General features: G+C 33.6%; 2 protein-coding genes across 4 annotated transcripts; one reads left to right on the top strand and one right to left on the bottom strand.

The window, feature by feature from the left end:
- Window positions 1-13,188: 13,188 nt before the first annotated feature.
- Window positions 13,189-13,993, bottom strand: LOC128133085 (uncharacterized). The gene is made up of 2 exons (XM_052770093.1): window positions 13,871-13,993; window positions 13,189-13,754 (listed from the first exon to the last, which is right to left on the bottom strand). Exons 1-2 carry the CDS (start codon window positions 13,985-13,987, stop codon window positions 13,341-13,343), a joined length of 531 nt encoding a protein of 176 aa, XP_052626053.1. The 5' UTR covers window positions 13,988-13,993; the 3' UTR covers window positions 13,189-13,340.
- A 4,129-nt stretch (window positions 13,994-18,122) lies between these two features.
- LOC111907797 (protein argonaute 4) lies at window positions 18,123-26,898 on the top strand. Of its 3 annotated transcripts, none has more exons than XM_023903599.2 (24): window positions 18,123-18,293; window positions 18,826-18,877; window positions 20,109-20,333; window positions 21,207-21,412; window positions 21,498-21,710; window positions 22,074-22,210; window positions 22,296-22,393; window positions 22,472-22,569; window positions 22,829-22,997; window positions 23,094-23,210; window positions 23,298-23,405; window positions 23,486-23,548; window positions 23,640-23,753; window positions 23,828-23,993; window positions 24,095-24,207; window positions 24,780-24,917; window positions 25,021-25,151; window positions 25,433-25,498; window positions 25,638-25,701; window positions 25,789-25,900; window positions 25,985-26,058; window positions 26,183-26,277; window positions 26,383-26,414; window positions 26,498-26,898. In XM_023903599.2, exons 3-24 carry the CDS (start codon window positions 20,118-20,120, stop codon window positions 26,677-26,679), a joined length of 2,712 nt encoding a protein of 903 aa, XP_023759367.2. In that variant the 5' UTR covers window positions 18,123-18,293; window positions 18,826-18,877; window positions 20,109-20,117; the 3' UTR covers window positions 26,680-26,898. The 3 variants fall into 3 exon arrangements, with proteins under 3 accessions (XP_023759367.2, XP_023759369.2, XP_023759368.2); XM_023903601.2 differs by lacking the exon at window positions 18,123-18,293 and adding an exon at window positions 18,324-18,346; XM_023903600.3 differs by lacking the exon at window positions 18,123-18,293 and adding an exon at window positions 18,627-18,724.
- Window positions 26,899-27,653: the final 755 nt, after the last annotated feature.

Genomic DNA, 27,653 nt, shown 5'->3' with positions numbered 1-27,653 from the left:
CGGCCTATTAAAAATAATTAATAAAAATAAAGTCAAAATTAGCCGACGGAGTCTAAACGAAAGTCGTAGAGCGTGGTCTCACCTTCGCGTGGATATAAAGAACGTCGAAAACGGAGTTCGTATGAAGAAGTTATGAATTTCCGAAGTTTATTAATCATTTAATAATTAAATTTAATTATAAATCGAAGGTATTATCCGAAGCCGTGTCACCGGTGTAATCCGGAGTACGCCCCGCGTACGAGGTTACGCTATCGCGTAACTCCGATAGTGTCGACACTTCGGATGACGCATGCAATGACGATTTCGGACGCGTACGCGCTGCGTACGCCTGTACGCCCCGCGTACTCCGAGGTTCCAGCCTCTATATAAAGGATCCGAAGACAGCCTCATTTGTTGTTCAATTTCTTCTCTTCTCTCTAGTCTTTTGCATCGTTTTTCGTGCCGAAGCTACCCCGAAGCCCCGGTATCATACTCTAGCCCCGAGGCAAGTCCCGAGATCCCGAAGATCCCGAGAAGCGCGGTTCCCGAGTCGAAGCTCTGCCCGCGAGAAGTTCGATTTTCGAGGAGATCTTCCAGATCTGCTGTGGATTACTACTTCTATAAGCCGTAGTGCTGTCGGATCGTCTTCTGATCAAGTGAGTGTGTAGTTATTTCTTCTAATACAATAATACGAAGTATTTTATATAAAAATACGTGCTATGTGTATATATTTGGTTGTGTTATGTGTGAGTGAGTATTCACTCTCTTCTATCTTATAGATCTGCTTATTTCTTTATGAGATATGTGTTATGTGTGTGTGCCTCATCTGTTATGTGACATATGTGTTGATTAAAGCATGCTATGCAGGTTTTCTTTAAACTACGTATGAAAAATATATATTTTTATCTACTAATATGTTGGGTAGAACATGGGTAGATAGTTGGTGTGTAATAAACAGATGAGAGGCCTCGATGTTGTTGTTGTTGTTGATCTAGTTATTCAGCGGAGTATGGATAACGACCACGGACTCTTTCTAGACAGTCCAGTGGAACACTAGCAGGTTCATAACCTGTAGGTGTTGTGAACGATGTGTTCACCGGTGTACTCTATCCCCCTCATGGTTGCCTTTAGGATATCTATTGTTGAGGAAACCCCTTCGCAGTGATGTCCGTCCCGATGAAAATCCTAGATTAGGTCCCTTGAGATAGTTGTTTTAGGGACGTAAAGTGAGGATAACGGGAATGGGTAATCGGGATAGTGATTGGTTGGTGAAATTAAATATAACTTATTTATTGTGGGTTGAAAACCCTATATGCTCACCAGGCTCCCAAGCCTGACCCACTCAGTTTTATTTGTATTACAGGAAGTGGCACAAGGGCGTAAGATGGATGGATCATCTTGTTGTTTTGTTTACAAGTCTGTATATGTATATATTTGTTGAATGACTTGTAATGTTTATCGTTTATGCTTTATGGCCTGTATCGGAACATGACATCCCGAGTTTTGATTATATAATGAAATGCATCTCTTGATGAAATGCTTTGATAAATATTATTTTATCATGTTTTGTTTTGGGAACAAATTCCGCAACTCTTTCAAATCAAAAGGATTTACTCTGAAAATATTTAAAAGCATAAATGAAAATCGGTCTTTTCTGGCCGAGATTTTGGGGATGTCACAATAACCCACCTATTAGAAATCAACCATAAGAGAAAGTGAAATCAGATCTAAACATAAGTATTCTTTTAATTCTTGAAGTTACTTTGTTTTCTTTGCTTGCTTGATTGATAATTGATATTAAGTTCTTATGCTCTTGCAAAAATAGTAAAAACCCCCAATCATAGTTTGTTTCTTAGTTAATTAGAAGTAGTTATTGATGGGTTTTAGCCATATGAACATTCCTATGTGCACATGCAAACCCTAATGCTTGGATCTAGGTTTCTCTAATCGAACATGCATTGAATCCAAGACTTCTAATGGCTAATAGAGTATAATAACAATAAGAAATCAAGATTAGAAGATTACCTTGAATCACTTGCTTGATATTCTTGTCCTTGGAGCTTTAGAGTCACAATTGTCCCTCCTCTAATGGCTTACAAACACCAACTAGCAAGAGGATGATTTGAGAGAGAGAGAGAGAGGAGGGATCTAGAAATCGGCCAGGGTTTCTTCTAAAGCATAGGTGCCGATTTCCTTAACCCTTAGGGTCTATTTATACTTGTAAGGCTCCTAGGGTTTCACCATTAAAACCCTAATCGGATAACTTAGGCCCTAAGCAATCCAATACCCTAATTGATAAGCCTTGGATGAATTCTAAGCCTATCCTAAGCCCTAGAAATCGTCCACCCCTTATCCATAAGGGATTTATAGCCCAAAGTACAACTATCAATCAATTGACAGTTTATGCCCTTCTATTTAATTAATCTCCTTAAGTTACCAAATTAATTCCTAATTAATTCATGACTTATATTAATCAAATAACAATATTATTATTCTCATAATATATTAATAATACTTCTTCTCTCATTACAAATCATCCTGTCAAGTTGCTATGGTGAAGGCAACCCAAAAGGACCATGCACAACCGGACCAAATACTTGCCTAATATAGTTGCAGCCTTAGACACTATTCCAACAGTTATTTTATTTAATTGAATTTCATTCCCTGTGTTTGACACCCGACTTACCTGAACTATTTTATAATCTGACTAGGTATACTGCCTATAATTGCATAGTTAGTAAACTTTGTTATGTTATGAATTTAAATCTAGATAGGTATCAATTGTGCACATCGAGCACATATCCTTAAATGCATACTCTTACAAAGAGTTCATTTATTCAAAATTACATAATATTCAAAACTTTAAGCAACTCTTTTGAAAAAAGTTCATTTACTCCCCAACCACTAAGTTTCCTTTTCAAAACTATTTTAAGTAACACCTACTATTTTAAAGGTTTTATTTGATCAAAACCATTATACTAAAATCACCTAAAAACATTAAGTGCTTAAGGCTTAGATTATGCTTTTATATTTTATAATTCACTCAAGGCTATCAAAATATTCCTTTCAAAGAGCTAATAGAGTAAAAAACTCATAATTAAGCCATGTATCTCATTAGGAGAAAGTCATATATACTCACCTTGCTAGTAAGTGAAAACTATCACCATTGTCTTTCACTTGGTGTTTCTTTACCAAATGTCCTTTCCAAAATCAAATTAAATAACACATTAACTTGTGTAAACATAACCTATTCCATAAAAGATCTTATTCCAAATCCATATCCAAAATGATCATTCACTTTATTATATAAAATTTCATGTTTTAACTTTTCTTTTGTCTTAAAATCAATTAAGCTCCTTAAACTTAATTTCGAGATTCCGATACTTTCATAATTTATGATTTATGACCCTCAATGCTACATTCAAGGATTTATCCATGTAATCATCAACCAAAGTTTTGAATCATGATTGTGACACTCATAACAACATTATACTATGAATCCTAAGCATATGAACTAAGTTCCAACAATTCTTCAAATCTCACAAAGTATGAACACATAAGCTTAATAGAGGAAGTACATGATACCTTTATTATATTTTGTAAAAGCTTATCCTTGATCTTCTTTGATTAAAGTTTCAGTTTTGGCTCTAACCCTAAAACCTCCCTCCCGTTTCTCTGTCTCTCAAGATGATAATGAGAAGAAATAACCAACTTCAACCTGTGAGGTTTTTATCTAATGTTTGATTACATGCCCCCTAACCTACATGTACACGTCACATACTATTTAAGTTGCGCCACATTATCCAACATATATGTCTCACTTACTCGCTACTCTTAATTCAACATCGTACTCGAAAAGGTCATGTAATACCAGGGTGAGCATGATTCAGTTTGGGATAAAACCGAACCCTTTAGCTTTGGTTTCTCGTTTTCTGGGTCGATTTCTCAGTTTCTCGGGTTCAACCCAGATGTTAATGGGTTTTAAACCATTTTTCAGCAAATGTAAATAAAGTAAATCAAATTCCTTTCCATTATTCTAACCATTTAAATATATCAAAAAACAACAAAACCAACTAAATAGTTCAAACAAATATTAAAATTACAAAGTTTAGAAGTTTACAACCAACCATCAACAAAAAACAAAAACAATCAATTACAACCAAAATATAAAAACTCATTAAAACACCAATCTTCAATTCTTACTTACTTATTGGGTTAAGTTTCTTATTTGTTAAAGTATATTTTAAAGAGAAAATGACAAAAATAGCCAATTACACTAATTGCATTATAAAAATAGCCAAAAAAAAATCGAGATTACATATATAGCCACCCATTTCGCAGATGAGAAGGTCCCATCTGCGAAATGAGCTTCTCATCTGCGAAAGTACAAGTGCCTGAAGCACAGTTGTGCTTTAGGCACTTGTACTTTCGCAGATGAGATTTTTTTTTTTTTTTAAATTTTTTCTGTATAAATAGGGGTAATTTCGCAGATGGCATAGGTCCCATCTGCGAAATCCTCTGATCCTATCTGCGAAATGATACAATTTTTTTTTTTTTTAAGGTTGACTACGAAATGAATTGGTTTGACTACGAAATAGGCTTTGCTATATAAAAACTTTTGTAGAAAAAATATCATTTTGATTGTTATTTGGTTTGTGAAATACTCTCTATCTCTACAATTTGCTCAAAAAATGATTGAATATTTGGTTTGTCTTGTAACCGGTGGGAGATGGCAAGTTAATGGAACTAATCTGGAATACATATGTCCACAGGGAGGTATTTCTGAACTTGCTTTGATATTTTCTGAGTATATTAGTTATAGTGATTTTGTATCTATGGTAAGAAGCAAAATTGGTTTGTTAGACAAATATAGAATTAGTCTTCGTTTCCACCATCCTGAATTAAATTATTATATAGCTATAGTTGAAGACGTGGATGTTAGAATGTTGATAAACGTAATCAAATGTAGTGGAGGAAGGGCTGTGAAAGTGTTTGTGGTGGTTGATGAAGTTGAGGAGGTTAATGGGGGCGGTGAAATTGGAAACGAAGTTGTTGGTAATTTATGCAGTTTTAAAGGGAGCAACGATCCGATAGGTACTTTCAATACTCCTAGTGTACCTCAGTTTCACAGTGTTGCTGAAAATGTTAATGTTAGTTATTCACCTATTCAATATGTGGATCCCGAGAATTACAAGTATGTTGGTGATGATGATGTTGGTACATATCTTAATCATGTTGGTGGTCGTTGTGATGATGTTGCCGAACAAGAAGTTAAACTTATGAATAGGCGTGTGGTAGATAAAACTAAAAAGAAAAAAAATTCAACTCAAAAAAATGAAAAAAATCATGTTTACGGGCATTATGTTGATGTTGGTGATGTATGTTTAGATATAACCGAGCTACAAAGTAATTCCGATAGAGATGAGTTGGGTGATGAAGTTAAAGCTAAGTATCCCGATAACCTTTTTCACGGTATGCCCCCTGTACCAGCATGGCCAGTTGATAATAATGAAGATATCCCAACACAGATGGTAGACATTAATCTTCAAAAGATTCAATGTGAGAGTATATTTAAAAACAAAGAACTTTTAAAGTGGTGTATTGGTAAAAAATGTCTTCGAGAAGGTTTCCAGACGAGGACAAGTAGATCCACCAAATCAAGGTATGAAGTTGTGTGTGTTTCGAAAAATTGTTCTTGGTTACTAAGAGCAAAAGCAATTAAAAATACTGATGGACTTTTCCAAGTGAATAAATTTGTTGATGTACACACATGTTCTTCAACATTGTTGCAACCTAATCATCGACAAGCAAACAAATATGTTTTGGGTGAATATGTTGCTGATGTTTTGGCTGAAGACTATAGTAGAGTTTATCGGGGAAAAGAAATTGTTAATGATATTAATGCTCAATTGAATATCAATATCTCATACCATCAGGCATGGCGTGCGAAGCAATATGCATTGTTGTCGTTAAGGGGTACGAAAGAGGATTCTTTTACCAAACTTCCGGCGTATTGTCACAACTTGGCCAAACATAATCCGGGTACTGTCACACATATTAAAACAGATGTTGATGATCGGTTTGAGTTTTTGTACGTTGCACTCGGTTGCTCGGTTAGTATTATCATGTCCTAATTTTTTTTTAATATTTATTTTGGTGTATTTGAATAGATATACAATGTATTGTAGGTACGAGCTTTTGTCAATTTTTGTAAGCCGACCCTAGTAGTAGATGGAGCTCACCTAAAGGGCGAGTTCAAAGGTACCATGCTACTTGCAGTTACTAAGGACGGACAAAATCAAATATTACCGGTTGCATATGGTATATGCAAAAATGAGTGTACTGATTCTTGGACATGGTTTTTTCAAAAACTACGTGATTGCATAGGAAATATGCAGGAGCTTACAATTATATCTGATAGGTCTCCATCTATAGCAACATCCGTTGCCAACATTTTTCCTCACGCTCATCATGGAATATGTGGTGTCCATTTGTATTTCAACATAGTATCTAGATTCGGCAAGAGTAAGACGGTTAAAGGAATTTTTTGGGAGGCGTGTAGGGCGTACACAGTTGATGCTTTTGATGCTGCCATGGATGTTATGAAAAAGACAAAAGAACCAGTATGGGAGTACTTAAAAAGTATAAATCCAGAAACCTGGTCAAGGGCACATTTTAAAGGGAACCGATACAATCTTATGTCGTCCAACAGTGCGGAGTCTATAAATGCATTATCTAGACACGCACGTAAGGTGCCAATACTTATGTTGATTGATTTTTTTCGTGCTACAATGCAACAATGGTGGTTTCAAAGACGTAACTTTGCAGGTATTACGTAAATTTGTAATATTAATGTTTTATTAGTTTCGATGTTATTGATTTTAACTTCTTCATTTTGGCTGTTTTTTTAGCGGAAGCAACAACAACACTTACCCCTTGGGCGGATGAAGTTGTAAAAGAAAACAAGAAAATTTTTACCAAATGGGATGTTCGCATGATCTCAAATACGAAATGTGAGGTCAAAAAGGGGGCACAAAATGTGATTGTTGATTTTCAACATATGACATGTACATGTAGGCATTGGCAACTTGATGGGATACCTTGTGGTCATGTCATAAGATGTTTAACAGTGAACAATTACCAAGACTGCTCGAGGTTTGCATTAAATGCTTACTTTACCGAAACACTGAGGAAAACATATGAGGAATCAATAAACCCTCTGTCGAAGCCATCCGAATGGGAGATCCCCGATGATTTGATGATTGTTAAGCCACCTATAATGGATAAACGTCAGCCAGGCAGGCCAAGAAACACAGACCGCATTCCATCCCAAGGCGAGGGTCCAATTATAAAAGAGTGTTCTACATGTGGTCAACTAGGACACACGAGAAATAATTGTACTGGAAGGGCGTCTGGTAGCAGAGCAGGTCACATAATTTCTACTGCAGAAATAGCATATAATATTGGTGGTTCAGCGGGTTGCTCACAAACCTATAACGCTGATTTTGATATAAAACAACCTTGAAATTAAGAGTAATGACGAGTTGTTAGCTTATTATGTATTGTAATATTTTTATTAACTCTTACAAGACATTGCTATGCTTTCATATTTTAGTTAAATTTGTTGATTATAACAATGAATGAAGCCTTTATATTATAAAATATAGTTTGCAGATTTATTTTAACACTTACAACATGTTATTTAAAAAAAAAACAACAAACGATCCTTTGGCAACCTAATTTGTTTCATGATAATATTACAACAACTTTATAACTAATTCTTAAACTCAGGGAACTGCAACGGGTACTTCTCTTTCTCCATTGTTATATAGTCATCCCTAATTCTCATTTTGTCTTCGAAACGATCCTTTTTTACCATAATGTGTATCAACTGCTCATCCTTCTCAGCAAGCCGTTTTTCAGTCGTTTTGATTGCCTTCTTACTCTTTTTTATCCAATCTTTATGCTCTTTGATTTTGTTTTTATTGAGGTCAATCCATTCTTCAGCTTGTTTGCATTCCGAACCTATATCATTAGCAAGTTGAGTGAAAAGTCGGGATGACTCTTTGTCCTCTTCTTGTTGTGCTTCAGCCTTCTTTAATTCTTCAAAATTTTCATGTGACATATATGACCCGGCTGAAGAGGGTGTAAAAAAAGGGTCTACCGAATCACAGTAGTAACAATCTACTTCGTTGCATGAGCAAATTTCGAATTTGTGTGAGGAACTCATAATAAAATCGATGTTGTATTAAACTGGAGCAATAAGTGGTATTTATACATACTAGACAGTAATGAGAAGTCCAACTTTGAAATGACTAGACAGTAATGACAAGTCACTGTAGTAACCTGCACATCCCAGTGGGTCCCTTAAGTGACAAGAGATAAATGACAGTTTGACATGACAAAACACTGCATAAAGCTGAAATTCGTAGTCCAAATATAACCATTTCGTAGTCAAAGTATTATTTCATAGTCTATTTATTTATATAAATAGATGTTTAAGATCTATAAACCAAACACCCAAATCACCTAAACGAAACGAATTCCCATTATTAGAAATGTCGTCGAATGCAGCAAGTTCTTCGAATGAAGTACCTGGTTCCAATTCTGAAAGGCCATGGACGACAAAGGAGGTGTTAGTTCTAACACGGTGCTGGCTAAGTGTTAAGGATGGTGAACCGTTACTTGCTCCCCCGCATTGCCTAATTGGTGATGAATGGAGTCGCATCACATCTTTGTTTAACCATGAGATGGGAGAAGGGCAAAAAAGAGAAAAATCAGATGTTGTTACTAAGTGGACGGATGTAAAGGAGGAAGTGACATGGTTCAATCGAGCATGTAGTTATGCGAAACGTAACAATGTTCGTTGTCGTGACGAAGAAGAGTTCTTGGAAGTTGTTACAGAGTTTTACATCTTTGAGCATGAAAGCAGAGACTTCGAATATGAGGAAGTTTGGAAGGTTGTTAGAGATAAACAGTATTTCAAGTAGACCGCTCTAATTTGTGTTAAGAATAAGCCATGGACTTGTGTTTTACGTTAATGCTTTGTTCGTATTATGTCGTTTTTTCATGTAATTGTTGTGATGTTTTAATGGTTCATGGAATCTTGTTACTAATGTATTCTAAATATTTTTGATAACTAATGCAATGGCCATTTATTAACTCAAGTTAATCATACGAGTTTCTCACATAATAAACTAAAATATATATATTAACTCAACTTAATCATACGAGTTTCTCACATACTAAACTAAAATATATTTTAAACATATGAAATACATACGAATTACATACGAAATACATGAAAATAACCTAGTACTCACATAATAAACTAAAATAGATTTTAAACAAACGAAATACATACGAAATACATAAGAAATACATGAAAATAACCTAGTACATGAAAATAACCTAGTACTCAAATAATAAACTAAAATAGATTTTAAACAAACGGGATATATTTCAAAATATTCCAAGGGGCTTCAAACTGGAATTCCAACCCGTTACTTAATGACTTGTATTCCTCCTTAGCAGCTTCCAAGATGACATCCTCAGTAGCATTTAAACGGGTGTCGTCAATTTTGGTATAAAGATCGTTGAATAATAGAACTTCGGTTTTCATTTCACACCATCTTGCTAAGATGTCTAGTTCGTCACGATCGTTTCTTGTAGCCATTCGGTTTTCAGCATTGAAAATATTTGTTAGACGGCTCCAAAACATTGGATCATTCAACTTGCTTGTCTCGTACACATGAATATAAGCATGTGTAAGAACCAAGAACTCTTCATTGCTCCATGATATAGAAGTCATTTGGATTGAAACAAAGAGGGTAGAATCTAAAAAACAATATTTGAACAACTATATTGGTTAATTTAATAACGTTTTGCATGTAACTTAGGGTCAATTTATAGTAGTTTCTACACAAAATCGCAGTTCAAACTTCTAATATGTCTGCAATTCATAGTCAAAATTAACTGACGAATGCAGTGTACTATACTTATAACACAACAGATCACTGTTCGAGTTGACAATTCATCCCCGGTTGAATGACAACACAATACATTGTTGTTTGAGTTGACAACTCATTGCACCAGGAAAGTAAGGAGTCGTTATAAATAGATTTCAATATCCGTTGTAATTGTATTCTATTACTTCCCTCCTTGCAATTATGGACTCACCACATATATGGAGGAACGCAGAGGAGGTCGCTTTGGTTCAAGCTTGGATTACAACTGTAGAGGTGGATTTTCCACCGGGTCCCCCACAAGTTCGTGCTGGATCATTTTGGTCTCGTGTCTGTCATTTGTTTCACCATTTAATGAACCGCACTCAATATCGAAGAAGAAGAGATGTCAAAGCGAAGTTTCTGGATATGAAAATGAAGGTGAAACAATTTCAACGTATTTATAACGAGTTGGATAACGAACATGCAAATACGGATGAAGACATTCTACGGCAGGTGGCTTTGGAACTATACCGCTTTCAATACGATGGTAGCGAGTTTACCCACTTAGATGCATGGAATGTTTTAAAGAATGTCCCTTATTTTTAATATGCATGTTGGTTAAGTTAATTGTTTTTCGTTATTTAAGTTGCTTGTTGTTGTATGTGTCTAGTTGTTACTATTTAATAAACGTCCATTTCTTTTAATGTATGTTGTTCCCTCAATAGCCAATATTTAGAAAGCAATAAAATAAAACCGGGGTACATAAATAACTAACACATAATACGACATAAAAAATAAACTGGGTACATGGATAACTAATACGTAACACAGCAGTAAAATAAAAACGGAGTACATAAAAAACTAATACATAATACTACATAAAACATAAATGTGCTACATGAATAACTACTGCATTGAGGGAGGTAACAGGACCACCGTTTCATTTGGTATTTCCCAATGCTCATATGATGGTATACCATTCACCAACTCAGATCCATATGCAACTCGATACACATAATTAGTGAACTTGTATTCAACCATTCTCTGAATGGACTCAGATGTACGGGTTCTTAGACATGCTATAGCGTGGCCACATTGTATACCGCTTTTTTGCCATTTACCACAACTACATACCCTTCGTTCAAGTTGTACGTTGCTGGTGGCAAAAGTGTCATGGACTTCAAATGTATCCCCATACAAACGTTTTGCATTACAATTGTAAGACTTGCTGAGACTTTTTTGAACCTTACTCTCAACGTAAGGGGTCAACCCACCAAACAACCTCCCTGTAAAATTTGATATTTTAATAAAAATAGCAGCACAATAAAAAAAACAAAATATAACAATCTCCCTTACTAGCCAGTTCGGCCCGTTCAACATACTTTGATTTTATCGACGTGGTGGTTAACTCAATTATCGTTGTTATAGGAAACTCACGTGAGGATATAATTTGCAAAATTTCAGGGACGTCAATCGATTTAACATTGTAACGTATTTTTGGGAAAAATGCTCTTGTCCATTTTGAAATCGGTATATCGTCAAGCCAGTAAATTGGACTCATAAGCAAGGTGCAGAAAGGTGGTTGCCTACATGTACTTTGCAACCTTTCGAAACACAAGTAAAAATCATCAACGCTATATGCATTGCATGACTTCCAAAACAACGATTCGACTTCCGTATTGTTATGTCCGATAGACTCACGTATCTTTCGAGCTATATCTTTAGGACAATATCCATGATAGGAATCCAGGTAGGCACTGTCAACACCAAAGTCTATGTTATCACACATTTTGCTTATGAAACCAACCTCTGTGTCCTCACCTAAACAATCTCTTAACCTCATCATGAACCATCTCCATGATTCTTCACACTGTAAGGTTCCCAAACCAAGTGCTAAGAGTAGTGGCTCATGATTTCCATCTAAAGCCACTGCGAAGTACATTGTTGTCAGAAAGCTCCCAAGAAGGGGTAAATAACCCACATATATCAGCGGTATCATGCACCTAAGGAAGGTACGAATCTACATAAAAACGAACACATATTAGTGTTATGTAAGAATTAATCGACATACATTACCATGAAATATTGTATAACTCAATAAAAGAAGTATGTTATACCACGCAACCTAAAGCCACAAAACAGAATTGAAAGCGGTTGTTATCGGTTTTCTTAATGGCTGTGAAGGTATTAGGATTTGTTCTTTGAAGGTTATGCAAGAAAATTGGTAGTTGAGAAAAGGTTCTTTGGCTGTGACTACTCATTTTCAATACCGATAATTGTGCTCTACAATGATCACACAAATGGAATTATAAATAGAAGATATTGTATCTCTACTGATCAAAATTCATAGTTTAACCCTTTAAATTCGTAGTTGAACATTTTGAATTCATAGTCAAACCAATTCATTTCATAGTCAAATTTCACTGACCGACATGACAATACTATAGAATGTACTTGTCTGCATTTCATAGTTGAACATTTTGAATTCATAGTCAAACCAGTTCATTTCATAGTCAAATTTCACTGACCGACAAGACAATACTACAGAATGTACTTGTCTGCATTTCATAGTTGACCTTTTTGAATTCATAGTCAAACCAGTTCATTTCATAGTCAAATTTCACTGACCGACATGACAATACTACAGAATGTACTTGTCTGCATTCCATAGTTGAACTTTTTGAATTCATAGTCAAACCAGTTTATTTCATAGTCAAAAAGAATTGTCCGTAATATGATTTATTCTATAAATGGGTGTCACTCATTATGAAAAAATTTAACTGAGAAAGTAACTCCGATTTAAAAGAATAAGAAGGCTAATGGCATACTGCAATTGTGGAGGAGAACGTATCGTTAGGATTTCGGGTACAGCTAAAAACCCAGGAAGATTGTTCTACGCTTGCCCGTATTTGGTATCATGTTCTTATCGTCATTCAAATTTAAACCCTCGTGTTTACATGACACAAATTTATTTTCTTACTGTGGATATTAAATTTAACAGGGACCAAAATGCGGGTTTATCAGTTGGGTTGATGAAGAGAAGGACCAATCTTCTATGGTAATAGCTAAAGTAGCTAACTCTAATAAGCTCTTTCAATCAGAAAATAAGAAGTTAAAGATAGCGTTGGTTTGTAGTTGGGTGTTGTTCTTGACAGTTCTTGTTTACAAGTTGTAAGCTTTTCAATATTGTTTTTATGGTTTTGAAGTTGTTAGGTCAATAAATTGTTGTATTTGTAACGTTAAAACAAATGTTGTGGTCGTTCTTATGTTGAATTTATTGATAAGTAATTAGTAGGTCATTAAATTGTTGTAATTGTCGTAACGTTATATTTTTTGTCATCCGTTGAGTAAACTCTAAAGATAAACTAATAATGAAATCCAACATTAATTTGTATATACATTTATATAATCCAACTACAGAGGAGCAAGACTAGACCCCCAAATAATTTTTGCCATCCGGAGACGGAACTCTAAAGCTGCGTTCTTTGGGTCAATAAGAACACGTATTGGTTGACCTGAAACCAATTGCTCCATAAACATACAAAGAAAAACACCGCAATCTCCCAAATGACTACTTTGTTGGGGAACGTTTTCTTCATAAATGAATTGCATATTCAATGGAATCCTTGGGATGTTCCTCCGCCCCCAATACTTAATCTTGTCCAAATAATTTGCCACCCGACGTTCAAATTTGGAAAAGATTCCTTCGGATTGGAATTTTTCATAAGCACCTCTACCAAGACTGTCATAAATATGCACTTCCATTGACGCTAATCGTAGTTCCCCAAATAGCCAATGATTAGGGGATGAATGAATCGGCAATAAGACCTGTATAAGGATCAGAAAATAAAATTATGTTTATTTACATCACAATACAAAAACATCACAATACAAAAACATAACAAAAAAACAATATTATTTTCAATATAAACTATTAAGTTTACCGTATCAACATCCCACCAAGCAACCATGAAGTTGGGGTATGTAGCAATACCAGCCATAAACGCCCTCCAATCTTGTCCTTCTTCCAAAGCATGAGAAACAAAAAAATTTGGAGGCATTATTGTATGTCGGTCGCTCTCAAACCGTCTCTCCATCAAAAGTCGGTACCAAATGGTTATATGCTTCACACATGATACTTTTGTTATTGACTAAAAAGCAATTAACTTTTAAAAGAATTAATTAACAATTTATTTACCGCTGACTCCAACCATCCGTCGTGTGTATGCCCAAACAATGAGCTCCAAAAATCTCTATCTAACACGAAATTAAACAAACGATGTTGCACATCGTATGAATGCAATACATAATTTTGGATGACATCCTCACCGCCTGCTACGTAAGGTTGCAGGCGCAACCTGGAGAAGTCATGAGCAACACCAAAAACTGGAGGAGGAACGGGGCTTGTTGATTTCATACCAACCTTCTTTTTTGTTCTTCTTTTTTGTTTCGGTGTCGTGTGCAACTAAAAACAATATTCAAATGTTTAAATGTATATCTTTCAGATAATTCACATAAACATAAAATCAACAGTTTATAAATAAAACGAATACCTCGGTGTAAGGAGTGCATAAAAATTGTGATGGTTTTCGACTCCTAGGTTTATCGGGTGTAACTTCTTTGTCATCATCATCATCATGAAAATAATCTACATTTCCCATTATTATAAGTTCGTCTTCATCCGGCACATCATCATCAAATTTGTTCCCTGCATTGTCATTCCTCTCCTCCCACTCCTACATTAAAGATAATACTTTATACTTAATAACGAAATACACATAATTTAATAAGCAATAATATCTAAATAAACAAAATATTAATATTAATGTAACTATATTATAACCTCTTTAACTTCACTATAATCGTTTACATCACACACATCATCATCAAATTTGTTCCCCGCATACTGAGTACTCTCCTCCAACACCTACATTAAAAATATAACTTTTTACTTAATAACAAAATACACTTTATTAAAAAGTAATTATTAAAATCGTAAAGGTAACATCTATAACAACCTTGTCGTCTTGAGTATCACCAAAAACATTTTGAGTTGTATTGTTTTTATTCATCACTTCATCTTGCACAACCTATATTTTCAAATATAAAATATGAACACATGTATTCATATATGTTAATAAAATTTAATAAATAATGTAGCGTGTAACTAACCTGTTCATCATAATTTCTTTGTGACACTGTCAGTTCCTCAAAAATAATGTCGTTCCAAAATTGTTCATTATTCACTTCTTCAAAAAAAACCTTTGTAGGTTTTTGTTGATTCATAAACACATGCTGCTCCAGTGCATTTACCCGTTTCAACAACTCGTCTAGCTTGTGTTTCCCACTGCCCCGACCTCTACCATGAGAGCGACCACTGGACGACATACTAGACGAAGATTCGTCTTGTCTCCTAAAATGGTCCCGTACTGGGGATGGAACTGCTTTCCCTTCACCATATACATACTCTTGAAATGACATATAATAAAAGATGTCATCTCACCATCACCCGATAACATGTTTTGTCTTGGTGGTAGCCCCTCCTAAAAAATTAAACATATTAAAAATGCATATAAAACTATAATAATCAACTTTATTAATAATAAACGAAATATTTTTAAACCTGCATCTTTGACCAAATATTGTTCACGTCAACCCATTTTAATTTTTTTGTTCCGCTCCATCTTTTCATCCGAGGCAAGTCTTTATTTTTTCTCAATGCAAATCCACATGCACGAACAGCCGGAATCATCTCATATATCCATATTTACAATTTTGTACAATAACAGTAATAAAAGTTAAAATTAAAATAAAAAATATAACAATAAAACAATTTAAATATAAGAAAATTTTTATACCCTAATTGGAGCCGTAAATCCTGAGACGGAATACTTTAAAGTTTGACCACGCTCAGGAAGTGATAAATAATGATGTATCTTATTCCACGTATCCTCAAGGTCAACATAAGTAAAATCCCATAGATAGCTACCCCAAGCGAAGCTAACAAAACAAAAAAAACAAAATTGATTATTATATAAATTATAACTTTAATAAAATAGAACTTTTAACGTAAAGAAAATATACATATTCAGAGATCCAAATTCTCAGCCAAATAAAACCAATCTTGTGGCACCCGATCGTTAACTTCTTTGCCCAAAAAACCTTCACACAAAATGTATATCAAACATACTCTAACTGCATCAAGGTCGTCAAGTGCTAGGAATGTTTGATTTAAAATTAAACTTTTCAGGTCGCCGATTTTCACCGAACTATTAGTATGGTCCGGAAATAGCCGTTCACGCAGTAAACATCTTTTTTTACTGCTTATTAATTTTTCCGACCCTTTTCTCCCAATGTTTTTTGGATACTCCCCAAAATTGAAGCCGGTAATCAAACAAAACTCTTCCGGCCCATAAACCATTTTGGTATTGCCTACTCGAAAATATAAACGTTTTATTCCATCTGGAGATAAAACAGGGTTCGGCCGGATCTGATGAAGGAACATTTTATGAAACAATAAAGCGTCCCCTTGTAAACGAGGGACATCAATAAAATAGCCAAAGACGGTATTTCTGAAAATAGCACGTCGGACATCATCTAAAACTTCAAAGACTTCCCATATGTTACCGCCAGAACCTTTTAGGTTCGCAAAGACTTTCGTATTCATTAAACTAAAATCATGCTGCAAAAAAAAACACAAAAACAAATTAGATAACTAAAAAATATTTTTTTTTTAAATATATGATTACGAACTGCAAATACTTTCTTAATTACTAATATATATATTTCCCCGATAAAAAACAATAACATACACATATATAAACAATTTTCCAAGTTATACAACAAATATATTTACGATAGAAAACAATATCATACATAATTATATAAATATTTTCAACTTAAACATATTTTCAACTTAAACAAATTTTCAACTTAAACGACAAATATATAAACAATTTTTATCTTTCTAATTAAAACTAACATTATATAACCATATAAACAAAAAAATTTAAAAATAAAACGACAACCAAACTAACAATTTTGCAAGTTATACGACTACTTTATACAAAATTTTCAACCTATACGACAAATAAAAACAATTTCTAACAATATATACGACAAATTTTCAACTTATACAAATGTTATACGACAAATATATATACAAACAACTATTTTGCAGTTTATATAAACAATTATAGGATAAAAATTTACAAGATTTCAGGTTATACAGCAACTAAAAAAACTACAAAAATAACAAATTGTAAACATTATCTACGCAGTCTCTACTTGTCTCTACTTGCATTTAAACTTCAAGTATACTAAAAATATACTAAAACTATCAAACACAACAAAATTACACTTTTTAACACTAAATAATACAACAATTGATAAAAAAAAAATAACTTTAAACATTAAAAGAGTTAAAATCTAACCATATTTGCGGGATTGTTGACATAATCCTCCATTTTCTTCAAAAACTAGCCAAAATTTCGAGAGAAGCCCAAAGTTAGAGAGAGTTTTTGTGTAGAGAATGGTGAAAATGAAAAAAAAAAAAAAACGTTTTTATACCTAAAAATCACCCATTTCGCAGATGAGAAGGTCCCATTTGCGAAATGGGCATCTCATCTGCAAAATGGGTGGCTAAATATGTAATCCCGATTTTTTTTTGCTATTTTTGTAATGCAATTAGTGTAATTGACTATTTTTGTCATTTTCTCTATTTTAAATATTAAATAATCAAAAATATATATTACAATTCGGTTTCTATAAAGTGGGTCGGTAAATTAAACCTACATTATTAATCAAAAATATATATTAAACCACAATCAAATTATAATTTACCTTTTTAATAAATTATTTTTAATCATTATTAGCTCTAACATTACTGCGGTAATTTATATTTTACCATATATGTATCTTTATTTGCATATGGAAATCCCATCAAAATCAATCACATAAATCTCACTTATATTAGTAAAATTTCATCTAAAAAGGTAAGAAATTATGCAATCATCTCGTACTTTTGGAAGTTGATTCTTATTGAACATATGGAGGGGATACGAAGAGGGCGCGTGGCAAGATAACTATAATTTTGAAGCTTTATTATTATTAAATATATGGAAGTAATGACGCAGTCAGAAGAGTAGCGCGTGGGATTTAAACACTGCATGATTCTTTTTAAACCTACAGAGATGATTACGCAACCAAACGGGAGCGCGTGGGAAGAAAAAAAAGTTTGTTGGCTTACACTTTCCCCATTGTAACTTACCACCCCCAATAAATCCTCAACTCCACTCTCTTCATCAGTCCTCATTTTCATTTTAGGGTTTTTACCCCTTCTTCTTCGTCCTTCTTGGTGTTAATTTGGTGAGATTAATTGAAATTCTTGCTGTGTTCGTCAGTTACTTCGAAACTTATGCGTCAGTGTTTCTTCTTTAGGCTTTCTGTCCAAAACTTTGAAATCCTTGCAATGCTGGTGTTTTTTCTAGGATATTTTTGCTATTTTTTTACAAAAGAACACGGGGTATTTTTTTCACTTTTTGTGAATGTATACTCTCTTATCTTCTATGAGGAACGATTTTAAATTTTGTTAAGTGTGTTGTTTTGGGGCTGAATTTAAACCTTGTAAACTGTGAAATGTTGTGTTTTTTTTGGCATTTCGAGAGAATATTTTAGGAAAGTTGTTGGGTTTTTTCTTCTGAAAATTTCGACTTAGTTTACTCTTTTATAAAGCGGTGTTCAAAGTATATTTTCTAATTTAATGCTTTGTACTAATGTTTATCTAAGATCGGTGAAAGGTGGCTTTCTTTTTGGGGTTTCGTAATTTCTTGGGGTTTTTTTTTATGATCTCTCAGTACTCCTTACTTTGTGATTTTGTTCTCTGGTTGTTGTTTTTCAGGTTCTAGGCTGGTGATCTAGATTTCGAAACAAGGGTTCTCTCTGAGTTTCAGGTATAATTACTTTACTATTTTGAAGGATTTTTTGATCGTTTTTTCCGTCGTGCATGGTGTTTTCTGACTTTTACTAAATTTATGAGTTAGTTTAATTTTGATTTTACTGATTTTACTTTTCATGGTTCCATTTTTTGGTCTGATAAAGAAGTTTTCGGTCATAGTCCTCTGCAATTTCTAGCTTACTTTTCCGATTTGGATGGAGTAGAAATACATTGGTTTCGTAAATGTACCAAATACTTGATTAGTGAAAGGGGTTTTCAGATTTCGCTATTATATTGTGTGTACGTTTGCCATTTTTGAAGGATCTGCTGAACTAAAAGTGTATTTATAATTATTTGTGATTTTATAAAAAACGAGCAGGAGTGGTTTGTTTATTTTGCTTTTATCTGTCGATAATCAAAAGGGGTTTCAGATTTGCTGAATTAAAAGTTCATTTGTATATTTTTTTTCGTGATTTTCTTGATGTTCCAAGTAGTTGATTGGTTTATTTGCTCTCATTTGTTGATTTTTGGAAGGAGTTTCCTGATTCGTGGTTTATAATTTTTTTGTACCTTTATCTTTTCTGAAGGAAGTGGTGGTACAAAAGTACGATGTACTTTCTTTGTCATATTTTCGTGATATTTGAAAGGGATTTTGAGTTATTGGCTCTATATTATGTGTATTCATATCATTTTTGGTGGATTAGAAGTACATTTGTGTTGTTCTCTTGATTTTCTTTAAGTACAAGAGTTGTTAGTTTATTTTCTTGAAATATGAAACTTTTTGAAGGATTTTTTAGTATATGGCTTTAATGTTCAGTGTTTTTCTAATCATTTATGTTATTATTTAAGTAAAATCATCAAGTATTTTCTGGCCTAATTTGCTATTACGTTGTTGATTTTAAAAAGGGTTTTCAGATATCAGCTTTATTTTATTTCGCTGTATTTGTTGCATTCTCAAGAATTTTAAGATATGTCTTTATACTGTGTTGGTGTAGCATCTTTGTAAACAGTTATAGAAATCAGAACTTGGATGAAGTTCTATTTTTTATTTTGTATTTTGTAGCTTAAAGTCCAAATTAGGTTTCAATGTACAATGCTGCGATACTAATAATTGAAACTAGGATACTATAATAAACAAATAAGTGAAAGTATGTTGCTATTTCTTACATTTAGTTCAATTTTGAGTTTGTAGTTCCTCTACTTGAATGATTGTTTATAATGATGCTAACTTGTTCTGTTGTTTGTAGCATCCAAAAATGGATCCAGAGAAAGGAAATGGTGATGCATTGCCACCTCCTCCACCTGTCCCTGAAGATGTTGTTCCAATGAAAGCAGAGCCTGAAAAGAAGAAGGTGATGAGGGTGCCCATGGGGAGGCGTGGTCTGGCCACCAGAGGCAACAAAGTTCAACTGTTGACCAACCATTTCAAAGTCAACGTCTCTAATGTTGATGGACACTTCTTCCACTACAGTGTATGTTATTTTTTTGTTACTTTTATAAAAGTACTAATTGGAGTTAGACATTTTTTAGTTTGTCTTTCTTTTAACCAAAAAAAACTTGCTGAAAATGAGGCATTTCTCATTAAGTCATTTAACATTTTTCAAAATTTCTTTCTTTTACTTTTCTCTTCTTCCTCAGCTCCAATATATTTTGGACATAATTTATCCAAAAAGAAGCACTTTGTGTTTCTCTTTGACTGGCAGCTTTCTCCATTAGCTCTGAACTTTATGCATAATTTTCATCACATATTTTTCCCTTCTTTCTGAAATATTTTCTTAAATATTGTAATTTACAGAAAACACTTAATGTGTGTTTCGGTGACTAGATGCAAAAAGAATGACTTAATTAGGAAAGTCATGCAAATGAGGCTTTCCCCTTTTGGTTCCTAACATTTTTTAAAATTCCCCTTGTTTATTTTTCCATTCTTCTCAAATATCTTTTTAGCATCATTTATCTGAAAGAATTTTATGGGTCTCTTTTCGACTCAATACAGAAAGAATGACTTTCTATATTCAAGAAAATGAGGCACCCGATAAAGTCCAAACTTTTACAAAGTTGGCCTCATTTATTTTTCCCTTCTTTCACAATTTTTTTTTCTAAAGATCATCTATAAATCATAAAGTCATTACTTGAAATTACTACTTTAACTTGGACCTAAAACTTCCATTACTTTAAACTTTATCATTTGTGTTTTTTTCAGACATTTGGTCAATAGTCAAAAATAGTAAAATACATCTTTCGAGTAACTTACCTAGCCAAAATCTGCATATCTTGTAACTGTAGATCATTTTTCTTTGTTTAAAGTGGTGAATTACTTAAAAAAGTCTTAAATTTATACCAAACAGGTCGCACTTTTTTATGAGGATGGACGCCCAATAGATGGGAAAGGCATTGGAAGAAAAGTGCTTGATAGAGTCCACGAAACATATGGTTCTGAATTAGCAGGAAAGGAGTTTGCTTATGATGGTGAAAAAAGTTTGTTTACTGTTGGAGCTCTTCCAAGGAACAAACTTGAATTCACTGTTGTTCTTGAAAATGTCACTTCAAACCGGTAGGTATTGCATACTGTTTTACATTACTAATCTGTTTTATATATATGACTTAAAAATAAATCTTATGGATATTATAATATTCAGTAACAATGGAAATGCAAGCCCTGGAAGCCCTGACAATGACAAGAAGAGAATCAGGCGTTCGTATCAATCAAAGACTTTCAAAGTGGAGCTGAGTTTTGCAGCCAAAATCCCAATGCAGGCAATTGCACAGGCTCTCAGAGGACAGGAATCTGAAAACTCCATGGAAGCCTTGAGGGTGCTTGATATCATCTTAAGACAACATGCAGCTAAACAGTAAGTTGTCACTTTTGTATTGAAATGTGTAATATGTGGAATAGTGAATACCCTTTAAAAAATCTAACAAAATTAATCTCGTGAATCATTGTAATATAGGCAAATGTAATGCAATGGAATCTATTGTTTAACTCATAATATGGCAATGTAGTTACATTTCACTACAAATTTGGCAATGTAGCTCATTTGTTGCATTTTGCTATTATCGGTTAGTTATAAGTAAAAAGTGTAAGTATGTTGCTATTATGGGTAAAAAACTGAAGTACATTGTAATTCTTGGTTAAAAGAGTTATTAATGTAGGTTACTATTTCCTGTAATTTTCTCTATATTAATGTTGCCTAATTTTTTTAATCTAAAAACAGAGGCTGTCTACTTGTTCGCCAATCTTTTTTCCACAACGATGTGAAGAATTTTGCTGATGTCGGAGGTGGCGTTCTCGGATGCAGAGGATTCCATTCCAGTTTCCGCACATCCCAGGGTGGTCTATCCCTCAACATTGGTAAATTTTTCATCACTCCTTTTTCCATTTTTACCCCTGAAGTGAAGTTTATGAAATCAGAGTAAACATGGTTTATGATTATCAGATGTGTCTACTACCATGATCATCCAACCTGGGCCGGTGGTTGAGTTTCTGATTGCAAACCAAAACGTGAAAGATCCCTATTCTATTGACTGGGCAAAGGTAACAAACCATCATGTTGTCATTTCCTGAGGGGCTCTTTTGTAAATTCTTACTAAAAGTTTTTGTGGTTTGAATCAGGCAAAGCGTACACTGAAGAATCTGAGGGTGAAAACCAGCCCTACCAATACTGAGTACAAGATCACGGGTTTGAGTGAGAAGCCCTGCAACGAGCAGCTGTATGTTTTCTTTTTATGTTATGGAATCATAGAAGGAATGGAACATTCCTGAACTTTCCATTTTCTGTTCATTCCATCAGGGGGTTGGTATGAAAATTTGCAATACAACCCTTTTTATTTAAGGTTTAGTGAGCTATTATTATGTTCAAGTTTTACAATCATATGAGATTCCAACATGATCTTGGAATGTAAATGACTCTTTCCATTCCTCTGTCATTCAGTTCCAAACCTTCAAACTAAATCAGTTTAATTGTTTCAGTTTTTCTCTGAGGCAAAAGACGAAAGATGAGAATGGTGAATTCGAGACTTTGGAAGTTACTGTTTATGACTATTTTGTGAATTATCGCAAGATCGAATTGCGGTATTCTGGTGAACTTCCATGTGTGAATGTTGGGAAGCCTAAAAGGCCAACTTTCTTCCCCCTTGAGGTACAACACAATGGGGCTCTATCTCTATGTGGGCCCACATTTGTCATATTCTTCTAATGGCTGTTCTTACTTACTATATGTGATGATTTGTTGTAGCTGTGTTCATTGGTCTCTCTGCAACGCTACACAAAAGCACTCAACACAATGCAAAGATCCTCTTTGGTGGAGAAATCCAGACAAAAGCCTCAAGAAAGAATGAAGGTTTTAACCGATGTACGTACACTTTTTAAACTTGAAGGTGGTTTTTATTTATTACTTTTAAAAACAGGATTCTGAATTTTTGCTTTGTGTATTTTTCAGGCACTAACACTCAATAAGTATCATGAGGAACCTTTGTTGAAATCATGTGGGATTTCAATAAGCAACAGCTTCACACAAGTGGAAGGCCGTGTTCTTGCAGCCCCAAAGGTACTTTTTTATTTTTTTTTGGATTTGATGGATTATAATTATAGTTTTTTAATTTTGGTTTTGCTTTTACTATGATGCAGTTGAAAGTGGGTAATGGTGAAGACTTCTTCCCGCGAAATGGACGCTGGAACTTTAACAACAAAGTATGATTCTTTGATTCTTTCGAATTGTTATCTTAAATCTGTTACATAAAACCATTATTAAATATGAAATGTTTTTGATTTGTTGATATAGAAACTTGTGGAGCCCACGAAAATCGAACGATGGGCTGTTGTGAACTTCTCTGCTCGCTGCAACATTCAGAGCTTAGTGAAAGATCTGATAAAATGTGGAGGATTAAAAGGAATCGTATGTTTTCATTATATTATTGTTGGCTTAAAAATGTTTTAAGTAACTAACTTGGTGTTAAATCCAATGTGTAGAAAATTGATGAGCCTTTTGATGCGTTTGAGGAGAGCCCACAAAACAGGAGGGCCCCACCTCTTGTTAGAGTTGAGAAAATGTTTGAAATGATAATGTCGAAGCTTCCTGGTGCCCCGCAGTTTCTACTCTGTTTGTTACCTGAAAGAAAGAACTCTGATCTTTATGGTGATTCATCCATCCACTTTAATCTTTTATTTTTTATTTTTTTATTTTTGGAAATTTAATCTATCTATATGTGTTGATGAAATTTTGGTTGGTATTGGTAGGTCCATGGAAGAAGAAGAATCTGGCTGATTTTGGTATTGTGACCCAATGCATTGCTCCTATGAGAGTCAATGATCAGTACCTAACAAATGTCCTGCTTAAGATCAATGCTAAGGTGAGTACACTTGAAGATACAATGGCATCAAATTGTTATTAACTTTTCACTACTATAATTGAATAGATTTTTCAAAGCCTATTGTCCTAATAAGAAACAAATTGAAGGTACTCCTGCCATATAATTGGATAGATTTTTCAAAAGCAAATAGTACAGTGCTGGTTGGTAATAAAAAGAAAATGAAAGTTAGATGTTATAATATACAAAGAAAAATCTATGCTGCTATTTTTTGCATTTATCGCAAAAGTTAAAGATGATTATTTTCAAAACCCCACTTTGGAAAAATTAGTTAAATTCAAGAAATAACATTGTAGTTTGATTGATTTGTTTAACATCTTACCTTACTTTGTACCTATTACATCATTTTACTTTAAAAAATCTATCCAAAGAAACTTTCATGTAGATTTTTGAAAATATATAGTTGTAATAATAAAAAAAACTGGATGGTAGATTTTTGAAATTACAATGTGCGAGTTGAAAGAAATGAAAGTAGGTGGCCTAAAAAAGAAAAGATTAAAGTTGAAAGAAAGGTTTTTGTTAATGTGGTACTGGTATGGTTATATGGTATGCAGCTTGGAGGTCTGAACTCGATGTTAGCTGTGGAGCATTCTCCTTCTATTCCACTTGTATCCAAGGTTCCCACAATCATTCTGGGCATGGATGTGTCTCATGGTTCACCCGGCCAATCTGATATTCCATCAATTGCTGCTGTAACTAATTTTCTTTTCTCAACTTTATGTTTAATATATTTATAGAAATAGGAATAGAAATGTAATAGTTTCATAAAAATCCTTTGTTATATTGTATTTACAGGTTGTTAGTTCCCGACATTGGCCTTTGATCTCCCGTTATCGAGCTTCTGTGAGAACTCAATCTCCAAAGGTGGAGATGATAGATTCCTTGTTCAAGAAAGTTTCTGACACTGAGGATGAAGGCATAATGAGGTATAGTTCTTTCTTCATTCCCTTGTTTTTGTATATTATGTATATGATATGATATTTAAAAAAAAGAAGAATGGGGTTGAGTTTCCTGCGCGCGCCCTCCCTTGGGAATGTTGAAAAATACAGTATATTTTAACTAACAACCAAAAAAGGGCCGTACATGTCCTTTTTGCTGTTAACAATCTTTATGTATCTACAAATAAAGAGTTTGAAGTTTGAGATAATGATGAGTTTTTTTTTTTTTTTTTTTTTTTTTTTTTTTGTTGTTGTTGTTGTTGTGGCAGGGAGCTTCTCCTGGACTTCTATACAAGTTCAGCCAAACGTAAGCCAGACCAGATTATCATCTTCAGGTCAGTTCTTGTCTTTGACTTCTGGTCATTTTAATATATTCTGCTGTCATATTCTTTAAACAAAGAACAAAAGCTCAAACATCAAGATTCCTTGTAATAATTTAAAATTCTGTTACTTGTTATATTATTATAATAATAGGGACGGTGTGAGCGAGTCGCAGTTCAACCAGGTGTTGAACATTGAACTGGACCAAATTATCGAGGTATTTGTATTTTCTTATATAATAGTTTCTTATTTTGTTAAAGCAAAAAAAGTGATTTAAATATGGTAATGGTAATGGTGTGGGTAGGCTTGCAAGTTCCTTGATGACAAGTGGAACCCAAAATTTCTTGTGATAATTGCTCAGAAGAATCACCACACCAAGTTTTTCCAGCAAGGCTCTCCAGATAATGTTCAACCTGGTAAGTTACTTAAATAGAAGTTGCTTTTTTATTTGTGTTTAATAATGATGACATTGTTTCCATTATTATTATTATTGTAAACAGGAACTGTGATAGATAACAAGGTCTGTCATCCTCGCAACAACGACTTCTACATGTGCGCACATGCTGGCATGATTGTAAGCAACACAAACTCTTTCTTTCTTTCTTTCTCAAATTCAAATTCAAATTACATGCTTTTGTTTGTCTTTAAAAAGCAAATTGAATATGAAAATATTGTTTTGTAATAAAATATTTGAACAGGGGACAACCAGGCCCACTCATTACCATGTTCTGTATGATGAAATTGGGTTCTCAGCTGATGATCTTCAGGAGCTTGTCCACTCCCTCTCCTATGTGTAAGTCCCTTTTGTCTCTAATATTTCATATTTGCATATAAAAATCATCTCATTTTTATTATTATTATTTTTTAACTTTTAATTATATTATTATTATTATTACAGTTACCAGAGAAGCACCACAGCCATATCTGTTGGTAAGTCCCAACTATTTTAAAAGTCATACATGACTAAAAAAGCCCTTAAATAATAATGGTTGTTTTATGTTTGTTGTATGCAGTTGCACCAATTTGTTACGCACATTTGGCAGCCACACAGATGTCTCAGTTCATGAAGTTTGAAGACCACTCGGAGACATCCTCCAGCCATGGCGGCACCGGGGTGACATCAGCTGGAGCAGTGGCGGTTCCTCAGTTGCCAAAACTTCAGGAGGCGGTTGCCAACTCCATGTTCTTCTGCTAAATGTTTGTCTGTTTCTATGTCAGACAGAGTGACTTAAGTAGTAGTAGTAGTAGTTTTTATGGTATGTGGATAGGTTAAGGTTGGTTGTATGTTAATGAATGAAATGGTTAGGATGATGGTTGTTTGGAAAGATTGTGACAGTCAAATAAGTCTGACTTATCATGTTTTTTGGATGGATGCTCGTTTTGGTTGAATCTAAATACTATTAGTGTTTGCTTAGTCTTTTATCATGTGTGGTTGCTTGATTGTATTAGGCTAAAGGTGTGTGTCTGACATTTGGTGCAACATAAGCGACATTTACCATTCAACCACTATTACCATTTTGTTGTCTATACAGTCGAATAACATTTAAATCATAGCGTTAAAACTAAAAAAACCTAACGTTAAAATTAAAAACCATGACACGAAAATAAAAAAACTATATAATATATGTACTAGAAAATAAAAATAATAGAAAACATAAAACCTACAAATGCTCTCTCTCTCTCTAGTGGATTTGTACAAATCTTTTGAAAGTACATCCTCTTTAATAAATGAATTTTTTTTGTTACATATCAATCTCTCTTGAATTTGACATTTGTTATTTTTTGGTATTTTTGAAATAAATATTATTTACTTGTCAATTTTTGATTTGTTTAATTTTTAAAATTAAAGTCGTATATATATATATATATATATATATATATATATATATATATATATATATATATATATATATATATATATATATATATATATATATATATATATATATATATATATAAAGAGAGAGAGAGAGTTAGGTTCAAATGTTTTCAGTATTTATTATGTGCTTGATTACGGACCAATCATTTTAGTTATTTTAAGAAAGTAATTAATGCATATTAAATGCTGAAGATGTAATTTATATTTATTATATCTTCAACATGTAATATGCATTAACTACTTTCTTAAAATAACTAAAATAATTGGTCCAGAATCAATCATACATGCAC

Source organism: Lactuca sativa, chromosome 3 (genome assembly GCF_002870075.4).
Source record: "Lactuca sativa cultivar Salinas chromosome 3, Lsat_Salinas_v11, whole genome shotgun sequence".
Lineage (NCBI taxonomy): Eukaryota > Viridiplantae > Streptophyta > Magnoliopsida > Asterales > Asteraceae > Lactuca > Lactuca sativa.
Note: the sequence above shows the minus strand (reverse complement) of the source record. Positions and strands in the feature narration are given on the sequence as shown.

Bases quoted from the DNA above. Each gene is read 5' to 3' on its own strand.
- LOC111907797 (XM_023903599.2), top strand. From the start codon at position 20,118: ATGGATCCAGAGAAAGGAAATGGTGATGCATTGCCACCTCCTCCACCT. The intron at 22,998-23,093 runs GTACAACACAAT...GATTTGTTGTAG, and splicing joins CAACTTTCTTCCCCCTTGAG to CTGTGTTCATTGGTCTCTCT. The intron at 23,406-23,485 runs GTACTTTTTTAT...ACTATGATGCAG, and splicing joins GTGTTCTTGCAGCCCCAAAG to TTGAAAGTGGGTAATGGTGA.
- LOC128133085 (XM_052770093.1), bottom strand. From the start codon at position 13,987: ATGCCTCCAAATTTTTTTGTTTCTCATGCTTTGGAAGAAGGACAAGAT. The intron at 13,755-13,870 runs GTAAACTTAATA...ATCCTTATACAG, and splicing joins CTTGGTGGGATGTTGATACG to GTCTTATTGCCGATTCATTC.